Source organism: Capricornis sumatraensis, chromosome 20, assembly GCF_032405125.1.
Source record: "Capricornis sumatraensis isolate serow.1 chromosome 20, serow.2, whole genome shotgun sequence".
Taxonomy (NCBI): Eukaryota; Metazoa; Chordata; class Mammalia; order Artiodactyla; family Bovidae; genus Capricornis; species Capricornis sumatraensis.
The window spans coordinates 43,856,170-43,884,158 of record NC_091088.1 but is presented as its reverse complement, the minus strand read 5'-3'; the positions used below and the strand labels follow the sequence as shown (position 1 = coordinate 43,884,158).

The 27,989-nt window shown below is 47.9% G+C and overlaps 1 protein-coding gene across 1 annotated transcript in view; it reads right to left on the bottom strand.

The window, feature by feature from the left end:
• The window catches only part of ZFHX3 (zinc finger homeobox 3), a 159,225-nt gene that overhangs the window by 90,524 nt on the left and 40,712 nt on the right, over window positions 1-27,989 (bottom strand). The window contains exon 3 of the mRNA XM_068992276.1: window positions 3,789-4,020. Within this exon, the coding sequence (XP_068848377.1) occupies window positions 3,789-4,020 (232 nt within the window). The remainder of the gene's footprint in view (window positions 1-3,788; window positions 4,021-27,989) is intronic.

Here is a 27,989-nt window from a genome sequence, read left to right as displayed (position 1 = left end):
TGTTTACACGCGGCTTAGAGTCAGAACGCAGGGCTCCCGACAGGTGCCCAAAGGCGCCCTGAGGCCTCCTCACACCACATGGACGACCTTGCCAGTTGAGGATCAGTGCCCCAACCTTTATGTTCCAGAGGAGAGAAGTGGGAATTACAGGCACACCTCACAGATGCTGTGATAAATCAAGTATGACAACAAAGTGAGCTAACGTGACTTTTGTGGTTTCCCAGTGCGTATAAAAGTTACATTTACACTATATGGTAGTCTATTAAGGTCGGGAAAAAAAAAGTATATTAACTATCTTAATAAAAATAAATTAAAAATAAATATCTTAATTAAAAAACACTTCAGTACTTAAAAATGTTGATCATCATCTGAGCCTTCAGGGGGTTGAAATATTTTCTGCTGGTGGAGGGCTTGAAATACTGTGAGAATTACCAAAACGTGACACAGAAACGCAAAGTGAGCAAATGCTGATGGAAAAATGATACCCACAGACTTGCTCCAAGCGGGGCAGCCAGGAACCTTCCATCTGTAAAAGGATGATGCAGGGTCTCTGAGCATGGCAGAACAAGGGACACCTGTTTTATGAAGTCTGTGTTTACAAAACCAGAAGATGATGACTTTCCGTGTCTTAATTCTACCAGGCCCGTGTTGCCCTTCTCTTGAAGACATTCTTCCAAGAAGTTTGTAAGAGCCCATTCCCGGTACAAGGGAGGAGGATATGTTTTAAGGTGAGTTTTCTTGAAGGAGTTTCTAAAACAGAACCGAGTTACTCTTCATGTCAATACGAACATTACCTAGTAATTTATGCCTTTGTCATTAGTAAAGAGTATACACTGAGCTAGAGTGTATGGGTGGAAGGGGCGGTACAGGGTGGGGAGGGAGGTGGGTGGAGAGTGAAAGCATGACTCCAGGCCGAAGACAATACAAAAGGATTCTGAAATACAGAAAGGGAGTCTATCATCTAGATGAAAGTTGCTCATACACTTCGAAGAGGGAGGAAAAAAACACTAATACGCATTAAATGAGAGAAACCCAGAAGGCAGTGGTGTAAGAACGCAATTCCACAGCGACTGCATAAATAGAAGTATTACATTATAAAACAGGGGACTGTTTGTTCCAGCTCATAGACCCTGGGTGAAATGGCAGCTGTACACTATTTAGTTTGGGGCACCTCATTAATAAAAAGGGAATTCTGAGCAGAGTGAAAGAAAGAATTGAGGGGGCAAAAGGGACCAGCTTTTAGTGGAAGATTAAAACAATGACGTATGCAAAGCTGGTTAAAAAAAAAAAAATTAAACCCTGAAATAAATAGGTCTGAGTATGTTGGTAGAGGAAGAAGAACCCTGTCAAATGACTCAACAGTAGAATAAAGAGAGTGGCAGAACAAACAGGCCAAAATGCCCTCGTGGGGAGCGGGGACCCCACAGCCGGATGGCACAACGGTCCCAGTCTTGGAGTCCTGGCCTGTCTGTGGGTGCTGGGTCCCATCCCAGGGCAGAACGATGGGTCAGACATGAAACGCAAGCCCCAGAGGGGGAGAATGAACTTTAAACAAAAGAGGCATCCATGATACACGTAGGAAAGCACAGTCCATCTTGCAGTGGCCTGGGGGTGACAAAAATCACCCTGATCCCCACCCAGGACTTTCCCAAAGCGACAATTCAGATTGACTGCTAGGAGGACTGGCCCCTCCTCTGTGACAATCCTACTCAAGCAGAGAGGAAACATTCTCAAATTCTGGTGTATCCCATCATTGGGGAATCTAGCTCCACCTATACAGAAAAAGGGGGAAGAGAAGCAGCTGGGTGATGGACACAGAAGCTGTGGGCAGAGAGGTCCATGGGGGCTCTGGAGCAATGCCTCCAGTAGGAAACAAAGCTGACAGAACAATATAGCAGAGCCTTCAGAGTGGAGAAAACGTCTACCCTGGCAGAGGGTTAGCCATGAATTAATCATAAGTACCTAGAAAACCAGAGAAAACAAAAGTTGTGCAAGAAGGTAAATGAAATTATAAAACTCTACATGGCTCAGCTGTGATTAATATTTATAGAGTTAGAATAATGAAAATACTGAATATTAATATGTCCCCAAATTATTATTTAATAATAATAGAAGACTGATCGGAGGGGGAGACAATGTATTGAGGGGCTGGGATTTGTGGGCACCGAGTCTGTGTGCAAGAGGGTGTGTACAGAGTGAGGGTAGGGTGGGAATGTGAGTTTGTGGATGCAGTGTGTGTAAGTAGGTATGAGTGTGTGGGCTTGCAGAATGGCATACTAGTAAAATCCTTATCTTCCAATGTAGAAAGCCAATAGGTTAATCCTAACACTTGGCCAAAAAAAAAACAAAACAATTTCAAGCAACAATAGTAGAGGCATGTTAAGAAATACAGCCATGAGTAACAAAAGGAACAATTAAACTTGAAAGCCAGGGCTCTGGGGAATGGCACTGGGGAGGGCCATGCCATTTTTCACAGTAAGGTTTATATAACTCTTTGCCTTTAAAAACTGTAAAAATGTGCAATCTGATAACATTAGGATTAAAACCCCACACGGCCATGACAGCTCAATGGCTGACAGGGTGCTGCAGGCAACAGAGAGACCAAAGGCCCCGCCTGAGTCTGCAGCCTGGCCAGGTTGTGCGGCAACATGCCATCGGAATGAGCAAAGGGGTTTGTCTGCAGGAGAAGTCGTGAACCCAGGCCTGTGAGGTGGCCCCAGTGAGAAACCCAGGGAGCCGCCCGAAGGGCATGTGCTGAAGGCAGGAGAGCAAAGTTTCAAGAGGCTGGGAGCCAAGGGCCAGGCCTAGTGCCTGGCAATGCCGGCCTGGGGGGCAGACCAAGGACCACGAGCCAGGGAGGGGCATGGAGGATGGTCCGGAGCAGTCAAAGAACAAGACAGAAACAGGGCCAGGCAAGGGTGCTTCCAGAAGGCACTGGGCAGCGACCTCAGAGACCAAGAAAGAAGCCCAGCACATAGTCACTGGACTGGGTACATCCAAGGTCAAGGGTTCCTTCTCAAGCATGGTTTGATGATGAGAGGAAACAGGCTCTGATAGGCTGACATGTGAACTGGAGATGGACCAACACAGATTGTTCTTTCAAGAATCTGAAGATTCTGTTGTAGACAGACAGTGGAACTCAGGATTAAGGGAGAGCTTTTGCTGTATGGTTTTTAAAGAGTCAGCTGACTGTCCTATGCTCCCAAGTGGAGAGAAAGGGATTGGGAGGCTGAAAAAAGTAAGAGAGAGGGGACAGTCTAATGTACGAGGTTCCCACGGGAGTTAAGTCACATGGGAAAGACAGGAGAAGGGACTGCAGCCTAGAGGACAGGCGGGAAGCAGACGCAGGGCAAGGGCTGCGGCAAGATCCCCATGCTCTCTGTGAGGGAAGGGGCAGCTCTGAGCCAGGAATAGCCAGGGTGCTCGGAACAGTCACGATGTTTTTAATAAGCACTCACTCTTCGATCACCTCTGCAATTCATTCTTACAGACCAGACTCAAGGCCACAAACTGCCCAATCTCAATTCTGAGCAAGACATACTGTAGCATTTTCTTTATGTCGATCTGAACCCAACGACTGAATCTAGAATGCACGCCGGACGCACCTGGGGAGAGGGGACAACACATGGTCTGTTGGCTTGCTCAGTGGGCAGTGGCTTGTGACGTGCAAAGAAAAGTCGTGCTAACTTCCTCTAAAAACCTTTAATAGTTAAGAGGAAAGTGACAGTCCCTGTGTGTCCCCCACGCCCAGAGCACAGCAGCCACCCGTGGCCCACGAGACCACTCACCGGGGTCAGTGGAGGGGCACCTGCGGATGGTGAAGATCTGCCCCAGGTCCTCGTCCTCCTCGGGGAGGCCCTTCTGCAGCCGCTGCAGCTTGCGCAGGCTCTCGCTGCGCTGGTGCTTCATGGAGCGCACGTGCTGGATAAGGTTGAGCTTGGCCTTGGTGGAGTAGCTGCACAGGACACAGTGGTAGTAACAGCTCTCGCCCTCCACGCCGCTCTCGCGCTGCTGCAGGTGCTGCGAGGGTAAGAGAGAGGGATGCGCCCTGGTCAGCCGCACCAAGCCCAGCCCCGCCACGAGCCCGCCCGCCCTGCCGGCCGCCCGACAACCCCTTTCCGGGGTGACTCGGTTTTCCCAGGGGGCCCTTCCCCTAGCAGCTTCATGAGGACAGGGACCAAGGTGACTCTCCTTCCTGCCTCCCCCAGGTGTGTCAGAGTGCTGAAAATGCTGACGGATCCGACCCTCCCAGCATAAAACTGGGCTTCCTGGCACAATAATCCGAGGTTCCTCTTTCCGCTTATCTCCAAAGTGTCTGCTCTATGTGGAACAGGGGTCGGCAAGCTATGGCCACAGGCCAAGTGCACCCTGCTGCCTGGTTCTGCAAATAGGGTCTCAGTGGAACACAGCCACAAAATGTGTTGGTTCGTGCATCGTCGATGGATACTTTCTGAACACCGGACGGAGTTCAACAGTTGCAACAGAGATTACGTGGCCTGCAAAGCCTAAAATCTTATTATCTGGACCTTCATGGAAAAAGTGACAAGCGCCTGCTTTAGGGGGTGGCCTACAGGGTGGTCACCTTACCTGCACAGAATCTTAGGTCAGTAATGAAGCACCAAAGCTGCTGTGTGGCTATTTCACAAGAAAGATAACTCAAGCTTTTGTATTTAGAACTAGTCTATTAGGAGAACCTGAAATTAGGTCTTCCCCTAGATTAGGAAGAAAAGAAAAATAAATTTGTCCAAACCAGATCTCTCTCAACATCTCAAGGTCATTTGGCTTAGAGCTCAGATGGTCAAAATTACACTCTGGGTTGTGTTTGTGTGGATACAGAACTTTGACCCCAGAACATGGAAGCCCATGAAGCAGACGCAACAGGGATAAAAGTATGGTACACAAACCAGTGGAGGCCATGGAGTTGGCAGAACCCAGGCTTCTGCATCTTGAAGAAGACTTGTATCCAAGCATAACATTCACATCCTTTGGGGTCCCTGTGAGAACACGTGGAAAGCTATGGACCCTTTATTAAGAATTAGAGAACTGACATGCTCCTCGTATAGAAAGGCCACCTCCTTCATTTCAAATGACTCATTTTAGGGGAAGAGGGAATTTTTCTATTGGGTACACATAAAACAGGGGAAAAAAAAATCCCAAGAAGTTTTAAGTGGTTGACTCAAGTTAACACAGCTAGTTAATGGGAGAAAGAGAACTAGAATCTGGCAGCATCTGCTCCAGTATCCTTCTGGAGGAGGAAATTGAGATCATGGATTTTATGGGCTCATGTTACCACCTGTCCTTCCTTCTTTCTCCTCGCCCCTACGCCCACCTCCAGTCCCCCGAGCCTGGCCCAAGGAACCACAATAAAGCCTTGGGGCTGCTCTGTGCTGCTCGTCTCTTTTTTGACCACACTTGTTCTATTTGACGCCCGTGCCAGGTAACCATCTCTGGTCCTACGTGGACCTCTGTCCTGTCCTGATGATACTGTGGGACACTCAGGAAGCACAGAGGTCAATGCCCTGCACTCTGCTCAATGCTAACAAGAGTGGCCCAACTGTCCCTACTGGATGACACAGCTCTGAGGCTCATGTGTTCACATGTACACATCCTATGTTCACGGAAAAAGTGTGAACATCCCAGAAGTAGGTCTGGACCTCATTGGAAGAGGAAATATGAATGCATCAACAGAGGGCTGAAGAAGGGGAGCGGGGCGCAGGCCCTCAACCATGTAAGCTGGCTACACAACGTTAACTTTTGCTCTGAGGCCAGCTTGCAGGTAACACAGTGAAGGGCTTCACAGGTAACAGCAGAGAACAATCCCTTCTTTCCCAGAAATGGGTGACTTAACACACTTAAGTGCAGAGCCTTGGAGCAAAACAATAAGCCTTCCCCTGGCCCTGCCTCCAGTAAGAGCTGGCCTACAGCAATCACAGCCAGAAAGAGACCAAGTAACAAGCAAGCTCAATGCTAGCTGTCAGAGTATAACCACCAAAAACACAAAGCTACTTTTCCTGAAATAAATTTGAGCTGTTTTTTTTTTGTTTGTTTGTTTGTTTGTTTTTAATGGTTTCTCTTCAGTTTGCCCCCTCTGACTTAAGTCTCCTTGTCAAGGATTGAAAGCTCCAAAGCTACATTTTTTGGAGGGTGAGACTCTGGGGAGAGAGACTGCTGGGCTGGATGGAAAGGAAAACAAAATGAGCTTGCCCATGCCGATTCTACCCAAATTCTCCATAGGGACCCCCGAAAGCCAAAAATGGAACCCGGATATTCTCAGGAGCAAGCATTAGGGTTGGGACTGAGGAACGGGGAACTCATACAGGAGCCAGGAAAGGCCACCTTGGATCACCAAGTCCCAACACATTACATTTATTAAAGTTTCAACAAAAACTGACTGAATGAAAGGTAACAGGGAAAATAACCATGGAATCCAAAGCGATAAGTCCTAGCAAGGGATTCTGGTGGTATCGTAAACTACAAAATTACAAAAAAGATCACTGAAGCCTTAACCCCGAATTCCCATTACCTTCTCATGAAACAGGATTTCCTGGCAGTAAGGCTCTGAATCTTAAACATGAGATTTTAATATGGTTGTGAGGGTTCTTTTCCAAAAGTCTGGGGTTTCTAGTCTCTGAGCCAGAAGAGAGGATAACACGGCCAGAAAGAGTTGGATGGGAGCTGAGATGTCAGATGTCTTTCATCCTCAGACTCAGGGGCTCTTGGGTGACAGGGCTGTATATATCCTCAACTGAAATAAACATCACACTGGGGACTCCTGCTGGAAAAATAACTGATACAATGATGATGCCCCTAAACCACCACACTTGACTCCTGGTAGTCACTGGTAATCTCTGCTGCCACCAGGAATCCTGTTGGTCTGCTATGCGAGAACCATTTCGGAAAGAAAATGAATGGGTGCCCGATACAAATGGTAGAGACAAGAATAAAAGCAAAAAATGCGGAAAACAGAGCCAAGGCCTCTCCCTCTGAGCCCGGTGTAGCGGACATTTAGGGTCCCCTCTCAGGGACTTGCACAGAAGCTTAATTCAAAATTCCAAGCTTGCTTGTGCACTCCAAGTTCACTCTCCAAGACATACACATGGAAATCCAGAATAAACTATTTCTCCATTCCTAGGAAACACCTGCTCATAAAGGTTATACCCCAACCCGAACTTCCACTCACAACTGGAGTCTCTGGGGGTCCACCTGCACATGAGTGCCCCTGTTCTCACCACATCTTATAAGCTCCCGCTTGGGCAGTTTTCAGGCTGTCCAACATGGAGCAAACGGGGGTCCAAAGCCAGCAACAGGGTCCTGACTTATTCGCACCATCTGGTCCCTTCCCAGGTCTTCAGTGGGTCCAGGCCCTGACCTTGGTGGCCGGGCTCCCTCTCCCTCCCAAGATGCGCTGGCCCATCCCCAGAATTCCACCCTGGGAACTTGCCTAGTAAGAAGCAGCAGGAGGGGGCAGGACTGGAGAGACTGACTTCACAGGGCCAGCCCGTCACCCCAGAAATGCTTTCCCTGCAGGAGAGAGTAGATGTTTTCATCTAGAGAAGGAGGGAGAATGATTTGTTCCTGACCCAGCTAATTAGGATACCCTCAGTTGGGATCACAATGTATTTAATTAAATTCACTGTAATATATGAAGAATCCACCGAGGCACAAAGCCCAGTGGAATACTCAGTGAAGGGGCTGCCTCCTCTCAGAGTTCCTGCTCTTCTCGGCAAGAAGGAAATTCTTCTCCCACACAGATACTGGACTCCCCCAAGCCTCTCCCCCTCCATCATAGAGCTCGCCCATCCTCAGGGAGGAGGACCCAAGTCTTGGTTTGGTTGTTTCCATTTATTTCTTTACTCTGTGCTCAAGATTCTGAACTCTGTGCTCAAGATTTCTTTATGCTCACCTCTAGTGGGTCAGTTGTGCAGTCTAAAAAATAAAACAGGGGACCTTCCTGGTGGTGCACCAGTTAAGAATCTGCATTCCAAGGCAGGGGACACGCGGGTTCCATCCCTGGTTGGGAACGAAGATCCTACATGCCCCAGGACAACTAAGCGCATGCACCACAACTGCTGAGTCTGCGCCTCAACTAGAGAGCCTGCATGCCCCACCTAGGGAAGAAACCCACACCCCGCAGCGAGAGGCCCACACGCCGAAATGAAGATCCCGCGCGCTGCCACTAAGACCTGATGCAGCCATAAATAACTAACGCTTTTTAAAAATACAAAATAAAGAATAAGAACACAGAACAATAACTTCAACTGTGGTCAGTGTGCTGTAAGACGTGTATGCTACATGCGGACCCAAAGGAAAACGGTCACTGAGCCCACTGGGCAGGGTTTGGTTCCATTCTAGATGTCAACAACACATGGAAACACACACTGTGTAAACACACCCACACACAAAGACACACAGACTATGCCCTACCCGAGGGCCTGACCCGGCAAGTAACGAGGCAGTGATGGTGGTAACCTGGCAGACAGGCCAACAGATATGAGGGGGGCAACCTTCTGGTGTGAATTACCATCGTGAGAACACTTCCTCCAGTGGCACGGGAAAATCACCAGATCACTCAAGAAAACCAACCAGTGAGTAATGAAGAAGCAGGACCAACAAATCAGTCAAGGAAGGGCGACTGACTCAGCTAAAGGAAGAGCAGAAACAGAGGTCCAGTCCAGCACTCTGTCCAGCCAGCCTCTCCTACAACCTTGAATCCTGAACTGCCAAGGGCTTCCCTGATTTCCCCGGTCTTACTGTCTGGTTTTAAAAAGTGCCTGCAAGGGTTTCGCCGGCAATCCAGTGGTTGGGACTTTTAATGCAGGGGGTGCCGGTTCCATCCTTGGTCAGGGAGCTAGGACCTCACATGCCTCATGGCCAAAAATCCAGAACATAAACAACGGAAGCAATACTGTAGCAAATTCAGCACAGACTTTGAAAAATGGAACACATCAAAAAAAAAAAAAAATACTTTTTAAAAACAGTGCCTGCAAAACGCTGGCTTATAGGAACTGCAAGTGTGCAGTTGTTCCCACTGAAAGGAAGTTCTACATGTGGCAATAGGATTTACTTCCTGCAAGCACAAAGAAGTACAAGGACCCACAAAAAGGAAATAAGTACCCAGTGTGACTCATAAATGGAAGCAGGGAAAGAACTCTGCAAACTCCAACTTCTCCAAACGACCACGGTGCAGCAGATAACAGATGGCCCTCAGCGCGCAGGAGCTGGACTGGCACATGCTGGGTAAGCAGCACCTGCGCTGGAAATGAGCAAGGGGGCTCCCTCATGCTGACCAGGGACCCTGTCCTGTCCACCAGTCCAATCCTGTTGGAGCATTCATATTTTATCAACAAAATGCTGGGCTGAGTTTAGCTGGCAGGTGACACTCCTGTGCCCCTGACCTGGAGATGTAGGGAGAGGCATGCCTGTTCCCCTCATCGTGGAGATGCCCTTCCTTGACTTGCTCCTGGGTCTGGTTCCGGGGGAAGAACTTGGAAAAGATAAGACCTCAATACAGTAAAAGGCATCTTGGATAATGAGCCTGGCACGTGAGGGCGGGTATGAAGAGGAAATGAATAATTTAAAAAGAAAGGAAAGGAGCCGGCTGGCATTATTTGTGGGATTTCACCCCATTAGTATGTTGGGCTCGTACACCCTGGCCAGCAACTGAAAGTCAAAGAGATGAGAAGAGGGCTCTTGTTAGAAAATAATTCATCGCGAAAATCAAAAAAATGTGTTCCTGTTACTTGTTTCCCAGGAAAACTAACCAACTTCTGTCAGAGAACATCGATTTATATAAATCTGGAGGGGCCCCGGCTCCCTCCTCCTCCCCAACAAGAGGAAACTTCTAACATCTGGTTCTTCATGCATGGAATGCAAAATATTGATCAGGTTTTGTCAAAGCCTCCCGTTTAAAGTAGAAATGGACAAAGTACACTCTGACACTCGCACACACACTCTCACAAACGAAAACACACAGGATTCACGTAGGAGGCTTCCGCGGGGAATAATACCTGTCATGAGGAACACACAAACGGCCACCCCGGCTCACCACATTCTCCCACGGATACTTCGCAACCGCACCCGGAGGGCAGATCAAACGGTGAAGCTCCGTGATGGGTGAGGTAAAGCGGCTCCCAGGGATCCACCCCTCCTGGGGCACGTGGGCAACCCTGGGGGTGACCTACACCTAGCGGGGAGGGCCCCACAACCCACACATGGAAGGCCTTGATGGAAGAGGCTGCTGTTCCATCAGACCTCTGGAGGAGAAAACTGTTAACCAGAGCAAGCCAGGGGCTCAGAGAGAGCGCTGCAGAAGTCTCACCAACACCTCCGGTGAGACGGGACAGGAAGATGAAGGTCCGGAGTGAGCCCGCTAATTACCCACTAAGATGGAATAAGGAAGACGTGAGGGGGGTTAATTCACCATCGTAACCCTGCACGGCAGGTACTGCTGAGGAGGCACCTCCGCACACTTCATTTTCTCATTACAGCCTGAGGTGGGCGGTGTTTGGCTCCTGTCCTTAGAGAAACCCAAAGCTCCGAGAGGTCACGTGACTCCTCCCCTGACCCATGAGTTCCCACAGAGTGTACAAAACAGGACTGGAACCCAGGGCTGGAGGCCAGGTCCACGGTCGTCCAGCAATGCTGAACTGACTGCAGGGGGCTGTCATGGGGCCCGAGATGCCCCAGACCCAGGTATTCACCTGGGACATCTACAGAGGAAACTGCTTCAGGTGTAACTCAACCTGGAAGAGAGGTGGCCAATTTTTTAATCAGGGGTGGTGTTACCGTTCCACATTTAATGTCAGATTCTTAGGAAGGCTTCCGGAAGGTCAACCTAAATATATACGTATTTTCGGTTTCCTGTTGGCTTTTCAGCCCCTCAAGCCCTCAACCTTGGCACATGTTAATTTAGTCCTATTTCACTGCAGGAGCCCAGCAGACAGCGTTAAAATATAAGCTCCGACCACAATTTACAAGAGAAAGTGAAAGGAAGTAAAAAACGTTCCCTTAGATCAATCTCTGACCTATTTTCTGGTTTCTAGGCCAGACTCCTCACGCCTTGGAACAAGCCCTGACTGTTCGCTCTCGGCATCCGAGTTCCAAGGCTGGAGTTCAGGCTTTCCAACCCTGGATCTCTTGGCTCGCAAGAATGACATCTCCTCATTCAAAAGTCTCAGGAAGATGAATGGTCCTTAGAGAGAAGCACAATACATTTTAGAAGTAAAATAAGCATGAATCTGCAGCCACTGAGAGGGTGCATCAGGCTCGGCTTTAAGTCTTTTCTAGAAGAAATCCAAATGTGGGCTCTTGTGGAATGTTGGTACTAACAGATTTCGTTTCCCTCTGTTGGGAAAACTCCAGAAAGGGGCGTGGCATAACCACACAGAGACAAACTTTCTCAGGGTATGCAGGCATCTTTCCTAAAGGAGGGGGCCCATCAGAGCACAGGGTATCAAGCAAGATAAGGGCTCGTTTCCAGACGGTCAAAGGAGCATGTACATAAGCTGGGAAGCCAAGGGAAATACATGGTGAGGAAAAGAGTAGGTCCCCAGGCTAACATCAACCTGACCATTCTCCAGGAACGAGCCCAGGCTCCTCGAGTCCAAAGGTCACCCCTCCGTTAAGACAGGGCATGGGGAATGGTGACTTTCTTCATTCGTGAAGATACGCTTCCTCCCTGGAGCTACTCTTCAGCTCCCATGGGTTTAAGTCCCCACATGAAACAAAGGCCGCCGTATTCGTGCCTCAAGCTGGTCCCCAGTTCAACTCCAGGTCACACTCCTGCCGTAATAGTGGTTTACGAAGCACTCTGGATTAAGGCAGGCCGGGGAAAACCCTCCCTCTGTGCTACTCTGGGCAAGACATACACATGGGTTGGGCCTCAGTTTCCTCATCTGCAATATAGGGACCCCCTCACAGTACCAGTGGGAGAGGTCAGTGGGATAATTCATACAAAGGTGCTTAACACGGCACCTGCTGTAAGTTTGCCTTCATAATTAATAAGGTTATTATTATTACTATCATTACTTTCCAAGCTGGTTAGGCTTTTGGGATAAGGGATAGGAATGAATGTTACTGAATTTACCTATTTGACATTTTCCTCCTCACGCCAGTCTGTCCTGCCCCCTCCCCGGGAACCGCCACCCCACACCCCCAGTCCCAAAGCAGGATTGCTCGTTGACAGTAAAGAAATTTCGATGGGCAGAAATGATGAAACAGAGGGGAAACTGTACTTGCATGGGACTGACTTCTTCCTTACAACAGGCCCCTAATTCTTATTTTAGGTCATTTGCCCAAAGTCACACAGCTGGTGCAGCAGAGTCAGGACCCTCACCCCAGGCCCAGGCCCTTGCTCCAGAACCACATCTGTTTACTGGATCTCTCTGTCAGCACCCAAATAGTGAAAAATCAGAAACCTTGTTCTTTAGCACATCTGCCAACACCCCAGGTGAGGACCAGGGAAGGAGAACTGAGCTGAAACAGACACATCCCTGATTTCCCAAATCCACGCTGAAGGATTTGCTTATTTGTATCTTCAATCCCATGACAGTCAACACAGCAGAAAGAAAAAAAAAAAAAGAAGAAATACTTGTCTGGTGGTCAAAACAGGTGCGTTACTTCATCTGTGAAACACAGACGTTTATACTTGCCCTGTCTTCCTCGGAGGCAATTTGGAAACCACGTGAGCAAACAAATGTGAAAAAGATTCAGAAGACGGGAAGGACTGCCCAAACGTCTGGCATGGGCGTCATCTTTCTACCTCAAGCCTGGATATTGCTTCCTCACCTGGCTGGCAGGCACACACCACGGGCTCAGCAGTTAAAGATACAGACACGTTCCAGCTCTGTGGTCCTCTGGCTTGAGCATGCCTCAGAAGCACCCGGGGTGGGAGGTGGGGATGTCCCACCGCAGAGCGTCAGGACCCACCCTGAGGGTTTCTAATTCACCAGGTCTGGGTTCGGGGTAGGGAGGGGGAATTCCTGACCGCCTCCCTGGTGCTGGTGGCCTGGGTCACACTCCTGAGCTGCTTGGGACAGCGACCACCACGGAGGAGAGACCCAAGTTGGAGCCCCTGAAGGTATTTCCTCGTAAGAAGGAAAACTGCCCAGGCCTAAAATCTCCGCATCACCCACCCTTTCCCAAAGAGCATTTCAGATGCTAGCAAACTGCCCTCGATAAATCACGCAGTGCCAGCACTCAAGAATTCACCTCTTTAATGAAAAAGGCCCACGGAAGCAGCTGCCTGCTACCGGCCCGCTCCAGATACTTTATAAAAGTCGGAATTGGCTCCATTCATCTTCCTCTCCCCTTTCACACCTGCAGTCTCAAATTTCCTGGGGCTGGGGCTGAAAGCGTGACTCCTGATGGCGAGGCATGAGGCATCACTTTTTCCTCGCGAGCTTGGCACCCCGCTGAGCACACCTGTCCAGATGTCTTGTTGGAACCCAGCCCACCGGAGAGTTTCCACCAAATATGAGAAAAATAAAATGGTCCTTAAAATTCCTCCTGTGCTCTTGAACTTTGCAGCTGCTGCTGCTGGGAGTCTGAGTGTGGCGCTCCAACCTGGAGGCACCTCTTGAGCCCCCAGCATCTGTTGACCAACACTCTCATCACCCGCCTTATGAGAGGGGTCGGGGCCGCCAGCGTGAGACAGGCAAGGGGGCAGTGAGCACGCGCAGGGCTTTCTTCCTCATAAGTGGGGCGAGGGGGTGGGGGTGCTTCCTTTTTTTATTTCATTTTTTTCCCCTCGAATCAGAAAATGGGAAAATGACTGCATGGAAGAGAAAAATTCCCTTGAAACAAAAGCCTTCCGTGTCGCTCCTTTTGGGTGCTAAGACATTTCACCCTTTCTCCCTAAATTCTGTGGATTTTGTTTATGGCTGAGAAGTTACCCTTGTGGGAAGGGAACAGGGACTGAGAGAGTGGAAAGAGAGAAGTGCTTCTTTGAGGAAGCGGAGTCGAGAGACCAGGAGACGGCTGGCAAGAGGGGGGACATACTTTTGTGAAAGATGACATGGCGTGTTTCTCTGCCCTGCCTTTGGGTCCCCCCCCCATAAATAACCCAGACAAACACCTGCACACTAGGTTTTGCTCTCCTTCCCCAGCTTTTTAAGTCTCATTAAAAGCCGATATTGTTCGGCCTCAAGATGGAGAGCTCAGCATGGATTTTACTGAACGTTAAATCAACCAGCAAGCGTAGCCAGCAAACTCTGTGGCACTTTAACTTTAAATAATGCAATAATTATTGAATTTCCTTTTTATAACTGAAGTGCTGGAATGTAAACAATGGAGCTGTAATTGCAGGAAGGGGGATCAATAGAGGCAATCGTTTTCAGCCATGTTAATTGTAAATACAATTGCTCCAAGATGTCAGACTTGTTCTTCTTGCTCCCAGAATCATCCTAACGGATGACAGAGTCCAACTTTCCCATTACAGCTGTTCGTTTCTTTAAGAGGTTCTCAATCAGGTCTGATCAATCTGTCAAGATAATGCATGGAGTAAGTAAGACTCTTCCAAACACAGGCTCCCAATCAATAGCCTGGACCAGCTTAATGAGGTGGGGCTAAGGCCCAGAGGGAGGCAACGGCCCCCAGCTTGCGCCTAGGTTTGGCAGGCTGGCTTCCTCGCCTGGCCTTGGTAAACAGATCAGCCCTTAATGAGGACATTAGTTATGCATGCTTCAGCAAGCAGCAAGGCCCCCGTCCCTGGGGACAGACGGACAGAAAACAAAATAGATTAACAGAAAACAATATGGTGCCAAATTGGGTCCAACTGAAGACCTTTCCCTCCTTCTCCTGCGCTCCGTAATTGTCCAGCAGAGTGGAGGACGCCAATTAATCATTCCAAAGGGCATGAGCTCAAGGACTGGGAGCATCCGTTGAGAGCTGGAAGATCTCTGGGTGTCTGCTGGCCTCCCTGGGGGCTGTCGCTCTTAGTGCCCGCATCCCCAGCATGACGTCTCCAAGGTACAAGAGGGGCCTCTCCCAGAAGGAGACAAGGGAGACCACACTGGGAGGCCGTGGGCCCAAACCAGACGAGAACAAGTCTGGTACTCTTCACAGCTGCCACCAGTTTTTGAGATCAAGTCTTGGTCCTGGGAATGGGTGAGCCCTCATAGATGGGGAGGAAGTCAAGAGTCTAGAATCCCACTTCACCCATCCCAGCATCTATGCCATTTGCACAGGCATCACTGGAGTCTGAATTCCCATGAGATAACCTGGAGGGCTCTTGGGGAGTCTGGAGAGCCATCTTACCTCCCTTGGAGGCCACGTGCATGGGTGTGCACACTTGTTCTTGCTGTGACTGGCTAGGAAGACAGACTGCTGGGGAAGTCCTCCAGAAAGGACCATGTTCCCAGGTGGCGCTGGCAGTAACGAATCCAAACCCCCGCCAGTGCAGGTGATGTAAGAGACATGGGCTCAATCCCTGGGTCGGGAAGATCCATGAAGGAGGGCACGGCAACGCATCCCAGTATTCTTGCCTCGACAATCCCAAGGACAGAGGAGCCTAGTGGGCTACGGTCCATGGGGTCACAAAAAGTCAGACACGACTGAAGCAGGGATGAGCAAGAAAAAAGAAAATAATATCTGCACAAAGGCCACACCTTCTCCGAAGCCTTTCCCAGCTCCCAGCTCCACCCATCCTTCCTCTGGGCCCGCAAAGCCCACTGTAGCAGCTTCCACTCCAGACTCGTCTGTGCTTCAAACCACCTCCAACTCCTCTGCCACACCATGGACAGCACCTCACAGGCGGGGAGAACTTTCAATCCTGGTTCAGGGCACAGTTCCTGGCCCACGGCAGGGACTGAAAGATGGCTGGCTGAAAGTCTGAATAAACTGAGACACTCCTCTAATGCTCTCCTGCTGCTCTTGGTCCTCGGCTGTCACTCCAGACCAAGCTGGTCACATCTGATTCCCTCCTCCACCTCAGATGTCCAGCCTCCACCCCATGCCACACCCACACACATGAGACGCCTGGCTGTTCCCACCTTACCCACCAGCCCTGGCCTTTCTGGTCTTGGTGACTCTCCTGCTTGGAGACCCTCCCCAAACCACCCCTCTACCTACTGACAAGCTGCACAGCAGCTAGAGCAGGCGAGGGGCACCCTTCACACCTGGGCCAGAACCCCATCTCCCCGCCTCTGGGATGTCAGAGCACAGGTGGTCCTGCCCATGCCCACCATGTGCCATTCTTTTCAGCAAATGCTCCGCTGGACTCCCATGTGGGAGTCTGCAGTCCAGGTGGGATGCTGGGGCTGAGGAAAAATGTGTTCGCTAATATACACCATTTGTTTAAATAAGATTTGGGGGGCAGGAGATAATTATTATAAATAGCTGTGTTTAGTGACTTCATTATTTCAGCCTATGGATCGCAGAAGTGCTGTCCTTCTCCCACCAAACTAGCCAAACACTCTCCAGCCAGAGGTCAGCTCAGTCACTGCCATCCCACCCTCTGCTTCATCTACGCCCTCTGCTGTGTTCACCTGGCTTTAGCATGGCCATCTTCTTTTACTACTAGACTGACAAGGGGCTGTGAGACTTGGGGAGACTAAAAGCAGCCAGAACATCCGGCCGATCACAGAGACGGGGGCGGAGAGCACCCAGTACAGACGCCCCTGCAGGCCAAGTAACCTGGCCGAGACGGCTCCAAGGATGAGTACAGGCGTCGACGGCATTTCTGTAGGTGAAAACAGCTTAGGACACAGGTTAGTTCTAACAGGAAACATCCACAAGCCCACGGAGTGACAGGACAATGCTCGGGTATCTGGAAGGAGGTGGCCACGTGGGCATCCCTACCCCACGCCTGACAGAGCAACTTGACTGTCTCCAGATCTGAAGCACCAGGATGAGGATGTGTTCATTTTTTCACAAATACACACATACGTCTTCTTTCTTCCCGAATTTCCTGTCCTCCTATATGCCGAGACCCGCTGCTATCCGGATCCCAGGGAACCGGTTATATGTTACACTTCCATCAGTTTTCACATTCTGAGACCTTTGAGGAAGGAACCGTTCTCCACCTGGGCTCAGACGCTGAATACCTGGGTGAGTCCCCCTCCCTTTCCAGTTTATGCCCGAGCTCCAGGCTTCTCAGCCTTCTGACTGGCTGGCCCCGCTCACAACAGACCCTTCCCAGGGTGACTTGGTCCAGAGATACCACACCTCCTGGTTCCGCTCTCAACCTCCCAACAGAATGTAGCTGTGAGGCCAGTCAGTTTCAAAACGTATTTCTAAATGGTGAAATACAGGGAGGGTTTTCACCAACCAGCCCACATTGACCAAAACATCCCTTCCTCATCTTCAGCAAGTTCACTCTGGCCCAGCAGGTCCAAGAGCCAGTGTGAGGTGGGTGGGACCCATAGGAGGTCTGCTGGGGGCATGGGCAGTTTCATTCTGGACAGATGATGGTTCACAAAACCTGCTGGAGAACTGCAAGGGATTTTCTGCAGTAAAATCCAAGTTTCAGAAAACTGCATCTATAAAGCTGGCAACTGGGGAAATTTCCTTGAGCAAAATGATGGGGTGTAAGGGGCGGGGAGGGAGGGTTTGGGGGGATGTTGGAGAAGGCAGGACTAGGGAGAGGATGGCTGAGATCCTGCCAGCCCTGGGGCACCAGGGTGCTCTGATGCACACTACACATTAGTAGGGGCTGTGTGACTGGGGCATGGTGACACGTGGATACAGACCAGTGTGCGGTTGCTTCCTGGGGCCCCAGTATAAGGATGTGGCTGGTCACTCCCCACACCTCAACGTTCTGGGTGGCAGCTGTGTGGAATCTCAGATCCAGGAGTCTGCTCTGTATTAATATAGACTATAGATCATCCTTTTAAAGGCTGAAAGTGAAAAGTGAAGTCGCTCAGTCGTGTCCGACTCTTTGCAACCCCATAGACTGTAGCCTACCAGGCTCCTCCATCCGTGGGATTTTCCCGGCAAGAATACTGGAGTGGGCTGCCATTTCCTTCTCCCGGAGATCTTCCCAACCCAGGGATTGAACCTGGGTCTCCCATACTATAGGCAGATGCTTTACCGTCTGAGCCACCAGGGAAGTCCTTTAAAGGCTGAAAGTATTGAAATAAATGTTTTTCAATGACCCTTCCAGATGACTCTATAATAACATGAGGCCAGAGGAACCAACAGCCAGCCTGGTTTCTGGTGACACATATGGTTACAGTGGGGGTCTTTCTGCCAGCTTTGGACCCATTCATTCCCCATCTGTCTATCTACATTCCTGCTTCCTGTTTCCTCACACAACAATCAGAGGTACTATTCATCTTCTCTAATCACTGTCTCCATCATTCTCTGTACATGAGAAAGGTCCTCCATTAGAGCAGCTTCTCACCTCTGCTGCACCACCCCCTTCTCCAGCCAGCTCTGCTGTCTCCTGAACTCAATCCCTCAGTGGCCTCATGTGTGTGCAGGCGAGTGTGTGTGTGTGTGTGTGTGAGAGAGAGAGAGACAGAGAGAGATACTGGCTCACACCACTCCCTGCCGTGCATACTTCCCTCCCAGCTCCAGCTCGTGTGTGTGTGTGTGTGTGTGTGTGTGTGTGTGCGCGCGCGCGCATGTGTTGTGTGTGTGTGAGAGAGAGAGATACTGCCTCATGCCACTCCCTCCCGTGCATACTTCCCTTCCAGCTCGGCCAAATCCTGCTCCCCTCTCTGAGCATCACACCTCCACCCCTATTTCACAGTCCACCGTGATTCCTTCTCCTCTGACCTCAAAGCCTCCACCTCACAGCACATCTTTTCCCACTGAGACCCTGAAGGCCAGTTACCAGCTTTACGTATCTGGCATATTTCCCACGAGACTGGAAGGCTCCTGAAGGCAGGGACCATGTGCCTTCCTACGGATGCACGTCATTCAGGTCATTCTGCAGCAAGAACACAGGCTTGGGAGCTGGGGGCCATGCGGGGGAGGGCGGGGCTCAGACACTGAGCTCTCTCCTCAGGTTGTCAAATGGAATAAGGCCATCATTCGATGCAGGGCCATGAGGATCCAGAAAGTAAATCAATAGGAATATACTTCATAAACGGTCAGGCAAAGTTAAAAGAAAAAGCATTGCTGGGTGATGAGAATCAGCTGGAGGAGGGCACTGCAGACTTGGGAAGCCTTCCCCACCATCCGATTTCATTGGGGCCCTAAGTCTAGACAGAGATGAATTAATTACTGGATCACCCGCTCACTCACCTCGCTAATGAAACCGTCGGCCTTGCTGGGCGGGAACGGGTGAGGAGGACCGGCTAGCCCCTGGGTGTGAGTCCCACTGGTGCCAGCTTCATTTCCCAGAGCCAACATGACTCACGAGATGACACAAATTGCCAGTGGGCTTTCTCATTATGTGACCTTCAGAAAGCCACCCTTTCCCGCTCCGGTGATAAAATCTGGATGGCGACATGAAGAACCTACTTCACGGCATTACGGTGAGGAATGATGGTGGCGCACAGCTTGTAATGACTGGGAAGCACTCTGTCTTTGTGGACAGCTAGATTACTTAATGTTTAGAATAACAGTGCCTGTTTCAGGTTGAGAAGGCACTCAGATTTTAGCTGAACTGAAGGCTGAACATATTCACTAATGAGCAGTGTCCTTCCCATAGAAACACTGAAAGCTACTCAGTCTACTGAATAAAATGACTAGCAGTACATTAGCAAGAAGCTGATGCAGGTTTAGTTACCATGAAACCAGGGTCACTGCATCCAACATCTGATAGGCAACTTCTTGAGATCACAGAAATAAACCAGAGCAGGTCGAGCTGACAACTGCATTTTTAAGGATGGACCAGGATAAAAGAATTTCTTAATTCACAATTTCCCCAGAATTTATTAAAAAATACAACTTCTTAAAAGACATATTTTTATCATCTAGATCAGCTGTCGGCCAATTTTTTTCTGTAAATATCTGGACAGTAAACATTTTAGGCTGAGGGCCAGCTGGTCTCTGTTGTCACTGCCTAACTCGGCCACCAAAGCACAAAAGCAGTGATGGACTGTGTTCCAATAAAACTTTATTTATAAAAACAAGTAACCGGCTGGATTTGTCCATCTCGTAGCCATGTGCTAACCTCTGATGTAAAACTTTGTGAAAGCTTTACCCAATCATTCAGAATATTAATGAAGAGAGGTGAACACATAGTCACGTGTATACACACACACTTTTTTAAGCAAAATAAGTTCCTTCCAACTCGTCAAACCCCAGTAAGAGCCAGACATGCAAACCTGTTATAAAAGTAAGCTGTTTCAAAGTGAAGGTCAACAGTAATTCAAGTACCATTTAACTTGGAATTATGAAGTCACTCCAGAACAATTCGTCCTTGTTTTCAGACATTTGAACGTAAGACCATGTGGGTAAACGTGCTCCGCAGTTGGCAGTACCTGTTCTCAAGTTCCACACCTCAGTCTATAACCACTGTGAACAACACCACGTAACAGTTAAGGTTACACATTTATTCAGAACTAAACAATACCTGTAACCGATTCAAATTTTAACCAACCTAATGATGGAATTACTAATGACAATTAAAAAAAAAAAAAAAGTAGGCATCCTCTGTGCCCTTTAGCAGCTGAAAATAACCTGTGTTTAAAGAGCCCAAGGAGCAAAACGAAAAGGTGAAAGGTCACAATCGTCCCTGTGTATCTTCCTGCACACCACGCTTCTGTTTCCTAAGCATCTCTTAAAAGGAGAATGCCAGCAATGATCTTGACATCCAACCATGAGTAATCAGGAAGTCTGGATTTAGAGAAATAAAATATTTAAACATTCTCTCAATAACACCATCCATGTTTATCTAGCCTTGCACAGACTTCAAAGGGCTTGGTCCTTCATTAGCTCAACTGGTTCTCACAACTACCTTGTGAAATAAGGGATATACAGATGCCTTTCTTCACTGTCTCATGGACAGAGGAGAGCGTTAGGTCAAAGATGAGAAACTGGCCATAACTGAGGAGACTGGGTATGAGCTTTGAAACTCTGAGGTTTTTTTTTTGAAACTGAGTTTTAAAAACTTAACTTCAGGACTAACACATTCTGATCCGTGCAACCGAGACTTACAGACGGTGTTCCTCAGTTATCTGGGTAAGATCGGGCAGGCTTTCTCCAGCCAGCAATAGCACCCACAGAAGATGCTTGCACGGCTCCTGTAGGCTCTCGGGTTTGTCTCTGCCACTTGTAAATGAGAATGGAGCTTGTATGTTGGGGGCCACGCAAGTTGACCCCTGGTCTTCTCATCCTGGATCTGGTGCCTCACTGCACTACACTGCGGATAACCCAGTGCAAAGACCCCCCGAAAACCAGTGCCTCTACTGGGAGCACTGGACTGAAAAAACCAAAGGCGGAAACCTAAGCTGCACCACGCTCGGGCGAGAAGGGTGTGCAGGATGAATGTGGCTTCATGAGGGAAGCCAGCTTAATTCTGCCACTGGTGTTAATATTTGTTAATTGGTAGGAAAAGGTAAAATTAATGAGGACATTAACATAGCTATTTAGAAACAGCTCCATGTTCCTCCCACTGCTACACATGGAACTATCAGGAAGTAATTGAGGGAAAAGGACACTGTCAATTCTCAATTATCTGCATGAGTGAAGCGCTCAGTGACACGGATAATCCCAGTCATTTACATTTGGATTTAGAAAGTAACATCTTTTTCCCTTGGAAAACTTACCTTCCTAATTACAGCTTACCGAATGTGATGGAGAAATCAGTTTACCTTCTCTGCCAGAGAAGAAAGTTGTTGGGGAGGGTATAGAAACTGCCGGGAATTTCAGAGCTGCCACAGATAGCCCAAGGCAGATTAAAAAAGAAGTACCCAGTGGTGGTCCAATATGGCAACCATTGGCCACTTGTGATGATGTGTGTCTGAATTAACTTGAATACAATTTGCAGTTCCACTCCTCAGCCACGCAGGCTATGCGTCAAGTGCTCATAGCCACCTGTGGCCAGTGGCTACTAAGCGGTAGCAGACAGAGAACACGTCCATCATCAGGGAAAGGTTCAGAGACAGCTCTGAATTCTAAGCTGAGGACAACCTCTTTCCTTTCTGGATCAAGTATAAAGTTAGGGGAAGGGAGATGCTCTGCTGCCACTTTTACAGAAAACAAAAGGGAACTGTAACTCTTGACTCTCTCGGCCAGCTTAATTTCAGGCCCGGTAATGCAGGCTCTGCCGAGGGAGAAGCACACACAAAAATAAGCATTTTCCATTCTAAGCAAAATGGGGCTCTTTAATTAACACAGCAGAAACAGGTGGATAAAAGGCGAGGCACAAGAGGCCAGTTTCGAGCAAACTTTGGACATCTGTACCTGCACCCAGTGTGGCCGCAGGGCTGAAGGGTAAACAAGGGGGAGCTGGCACCCCCGAGAGGCCTGCCCAGGGAGGTGGCTGCTCAGGTGCCGCCTGGGAGCCGTGTCGAGCCTGGTGTCACTTCACATCCTCATTAATTATCTTGAAAGGAGAGGGTTAGTAAACAGCAAGTTAATTAAATTCTCAGATGATGCTAATTTGGGAGGCTTTCTCAAGACTGGCAAGGGCAGAGGCAATATAAATGGGACCTGGATGGGTTAGAAGTCGGAGTGGAAAATAAAATTAAGCGCTGGCTAAACAAACGCCGCTTTAAATAAATCTTTCGGAAGAGCCAAAATGTGCCCGAAAAGGAATCTGGAAAATAGTTGTACTAAAATGAAGAGGTTTCCAACAGTCTAAGGCATATAAGCAGAATGGGAGCTTTTTTTTTTTTTTTTTAAAGACTTTTTTACAATTTTTAATGCAAATGTTTACATGCCCTCGGGCTTCCCTCATGGCCCAGCTGGTAAAGAATCTGCGTGCAATGAGGGAGATGTGGGTTCGATCCCTGGGTTGGGAAGATGCCCCGGACAAGGGAACAGCTATCCACTCCAGTATTCTGGCCTGAAGAATTCCATGGACTGTAACAGTACATGGGGTCACACGACCGAGTGGGACATGACTTGACTTTACGTGCCCTTAGGAGGAGGTCTACAGGAGGAGCAGCCCTGTTCACTGCCGCTGCCCTTGAGAGGCGTGGGGACAGAACAAGAGGCAGCGCAGGGCCTTCCACTCTCCATGTTCTTTGAAACTCAAGACATTTCTCAAACAAGCGGGTAGGATGAGTTGTGTTTTTTTAAACTAGTTTTTGTTGTTGTTGTTGTTTTTAAGCTTAGTTTGAAATAATTTTAGATGTACAGAAGAACAGCAGAGATGTGGTACAGAGTACAGAGTTCCCACGTGTTCTCACCCAGCCTCTCCTGCTGTTTATGTCTTGCGTCTTAACATCTGGGACATTTGTCAAAACCAAGAATCAGACGTGGGCTCAAAGCTGTTACTAAAGAACAGACTTTGCACATTTATGGTATTTTCCACTCATGCCCTTTTTCTGTGCCAGGATCCAAAGCAGGATGCCACCCGGCATTTAGATGTTACGTCTCCAATCCCTGCCGCTTCCTCCCTATGTCTCTGGTGATTTCATCATTTTTGGAGAGAACTGGGCAGGTGTCTGCAGAGCTTCCCTCGATTCTGATTGGTCAGATGTTTTCTTACAGTTTGACTGAGGTTACTGATCACTTCCGGGGAACACGACGTCAACATGACTGACTATTCACCAGTCACGTTAACTTTCATCACTCAAGAGAGGGTGGTCCCGCCAGGCTGCCCCACTGGCAAGTTATTCTCTTTTCCTTTCCATGCTTGATTCATCAGAAGTGAGTCACTAAATCCAGCCCATGGTCAAGAGGAAGGGAATGAAGCTCCACCTTCTGGTTACTATGTTGTTAAATAAAATTTAAAAATTTTTCTAAAAGAGACAACCTTCTCCTCATTTAAAAAGAAGTATCTAAGGATGATGTCTATCTAGAAAGTTAGAACTGTTGTCTTCCTTTTGAATACTTAGATTTTAATGACACAGACAAATGTATGCCCACAGCTGCAGAGTCCTCATCCTGTGTCAGGCAGTGTCCTGCCCACTTAAGACATATTAACTCATTTAATCCTTAAAACAGCCTGATGAAAATGGCACTGTGACATTATATTAATTGACCCCAAGTTACAAGTGGAGAAAGGTGGCACAAAGGTGGCACAATCGCTTGCTCATGTGAACAGTTATTATATGGTGGGGCGGGATTTGAACTCAAGCCTCCTGGCTCTAGAGGTCATGCAGTCTAGAGAGCTCTCTGTAATCCTGCTTCTCAACATACAATTTCACAAGTTCAGGACAGTCAAATGCACAGCAAAGTGTAATTCACAAAGAAAAGCGATCTGGGGCAGGATGTCTAGACCAAAGGAGAGACAGAAGAACAGTCACAGTGGCTTCCGAGGATCCGCACTGCAGGGCTAAGTGGCCCAACAAAACCGAGGTGCTCTGGGTGGGAAGAGGTCAGGGTTTCAACAGCAGACAGTCCTCCTCTACCCTTAGAGTGAGGCAGGAAATGCCAGACACCCGAGCAGGTCAAAGGAACTCTCTTGGTCCCCAAGTACAGAAGATGCTCAAAATCCACGGACCACAGTGCTTACTGACACCCCAGCCCGTCTGTCACAGAGACCAGCTTGGAATTGCCTCTTCCCAACCACATTCACTTTCCCTCCTCTTCTGAGGGTTCACTGTGACACCCTCAGAAGACACTTCTGGAGTCAGCAACAGAGCACAAAGGTCAGGGCTGGAGCGAGTCTGTCTGTCTGGGGGGAGAGAGGATGCCAGCTCACAAAGAGCCAGCCACCCAGATGTGCAGTGGGTGCGTGGGGAGGGAGACACTTGGGCCCATGACCTGCCTGATCTACAACATGGGCTTATTTAATCCCAGCCGTTAATCATGTGATATCCTGACATCAGAAATAAACAGGGAAATGCACTGCTTCTAGAAAAACAAGAAAGGAATCAGAAATGTGTGGACAGCTACCTCTCCCCTGATCGCCCACGTTACTCAGGTTCCCACCCAGATCTATATCAGTACCCTTCATCACAGAGAAAAACGAAGTGAGCAGGGAGCAATTCCTTTCCCCCCTTGCTGGGTGCCACCCCACACCACTGCCTTCTCTAAACATCCCCTTCATTTCCTCTCCATCTAACTCTTGCTTGTACTGTTCTCCAACTGATTCACCTGCAAAAATTTGCCTTTAAGATGGACACTAACATAGAACCACATCAATTCTAACCACACCCTGACCCCACCTCACACATGGACAGACAGCAGATCTTTCATCGACACCCAGAAGCACAGAACAGGGAAGAGAAGGTGCCACCCCTGATGGCTGTCTAAGTGTAGATTTTCCAGGCCAGCATGCTTGGCTTTAGTTTAAACACATCCATCAAGCTAGATCTTTAGGGGAAAACAGAACCCCTCCTCTCAAGATGGAGTCTCAGTGTGCATTTTAAAAGCACGTCTACACATTTTATTAAATGCAGAAGAGTGTTAACAGCAGATATCTGGGTGCTTACTATGTGCAGGCCATGGTTCTCAGGCCTGTTCTAAAATAAAACAGATATATCACCAACCACCCTAGACGGAACTGTACAACATTTCAATGTATTCTTTCTCATGCATTTCAATGCTTTATTTTGGTTGGAGAAAATAAAATCCTATCCAAGAGGGGCACATTTCCCAATTTTTAATGGCCCCCAAATCTAAAACTTATGGACTGGAGCATGATGTTGGCAAACATCTAAAGTCACTTAAGCAGATGTTTGTAAGCACTTAGAGAAGTAATGAATCACGAGAAGCAAACATACATTCATCAAGTACAGAACAAGAAGCTAACATCTTTCTTTCCGTGACTTTCTGCTTCATCTTCCCCTCAAGAAACGAAAGTCACTACTGCTCTTATTACTAATACTGAACTGGTGAGTCATCAGAAATTAATGACATCTGATCTGTCTCTCATGACATCCTTGTGAAAAATCTGGAAACAGCATGATCTGATTCTAATATGGTAAGGTGTCTCTGTGCTTAGGAATGTGGCAGAAAGGACACTGATCATAAATGAAAGCCCACCTGGAAAAAAAATGTCTACAGGAAATCATAGTGACCTCACTGGATCTCTCTCATCTCACATTTCCAATAGGAGGTGAGTAGAGATGGAGGTTCTGCCCATCAACACCCCACCCCCCAAACACGGTCTAAAAGTCATAGAGAACAATAAACAGGTGAAATTTAGACACTTTGAAAAGATGACTGATGACAATTACAACACTTTAATACCAGGCAGCATTTAGTTACACAACGAAAGTAAGTAACTAAAATAGTTCGTTATGGGCTCAAGTCAAGGCAAATTAATGAAACAAGAAAAAGTGTAGAAACGGATTCAAATAAGAATTTAGTGTGTGTTATGGCGGCGCGTATAAGTGCAGAAGGAAAGAATGGGTGGGTTGCTTCGTACATGGGGCTGGGAAGATAACTGAGAAAAAAATAAACATGGAGGAATCCTTGCCTCATGACATATACCAAAATAAACTCCAGATGGATGACCGTGTTTAGTGTCAAAACACCACGGAAGAACTAACAGCAAACACAGAACCTTGACGTGAACATGGTGTGGGCAGGGGAAAGGGATTCCTAAACGTCACAAAGGCAAAGGAAGCAGAAATGAAAAGACTCTGCTATATAAAAATCTGTAACTTGGGAATCTCAAACATATAAACACTAAAAGATAATGATGAATAAGGTTGGGGGGGGCGTGGAATGAAACTGTAACAGAGAACAAACACATGTTTAGCATTTTTTATACGAAAGGAGTTCTTCTAATTTGTTTATTTACATTATACCCTTGCCAAAATATTATTTACAATAGTGAGATACTAGAAACAATATGAATGTTAAGTGGAGGAGTAGCTGAATAAATTGTGGCATCTTCCTATGGCAGTGTCTTGTCCAGTTGTTAAAAATCATATGGTTTAAGCATACTCAGTGACATCAAAAAAAGCAAACATGGCAAAGTTAAAAGCAAGTTACAAGATAGAAGATCATTCAAATTCTACAAAATAATAACATCCCACCAGTACAGAAAAAGCTAAAATTATGTATGCCAAAGTGCTTAAAATTAAAACTGTCTTTGGGTGGTGAAATTAGGGGTTTTTCTCTTTTGTGCTTCTCTGCATTTCTAGAAGTTTAAAAAAAATAGACAAGAAATACTTTTGAACTCAAAAATGAAAGTGGAAAAATTTCTATAGAAGAGGATGACTTTACGGTCACATTTCCAGATATTATACATGTGGGATGGTGACCAGCAGGGCTGAAAAATAGAATCAAGAGGATGAAGGAAAACAGCCTTTTGTCAAGTCTTGTCCTCAGGTTTGGAGGACAGGGAGGCCTGGTAACTGTCAGCTCCATGAAAATAAAAACAGCAGTAAAACCTGCTCCTTGCAGGAGACCCCACATTCCATAGAAGCCAAGGGTTTGATGTGACACTTAAGAAAAGGATAGAAAGTTAATGACTTGGTATCTACATCAAGGAAGGAGAGAGACTCTGTAACCAACCAGTGAGGTTTCACCAAGAAGACATCCCACAATAAACCTCGTCACCATGAAGAAGCGTACACAAGCAAACACGTCAGAGGCAGGGGATGGGGATGATAAAGAGCTTGGAAACCACTTCATGGGAAAAATTAGAAGCATCAGAGATGGGTACTCAGTTGAATGGGGAAGGAACACACATGGGGCCAAATGACAAAATGAGGTGGGAGCACAAAGCTCAATTAAAACTGTGGCACCTTCCTGCTGGGGTGCCCTGTGCACCTGCTCAAAAACAAGCGGTAGAAAAATACTTAGTGGTGTAAGACACAGCAGATGTGGCTAAGTCTCACAGCAGCCTGTTAGGAGATGCATACACTCATCATATGATAAACATTCTAGGAATCAGCAAACTAAAAGGGACTGGAGTAGGTGAATTTAACTCAGGTGACCATTATATCTACTACTGTGGGCAGGAATCCCTTAGAAAAAATGGAGTAGCCATCATGGTCAACAAAAGAGTCTGAAATGCAGTACCTGGA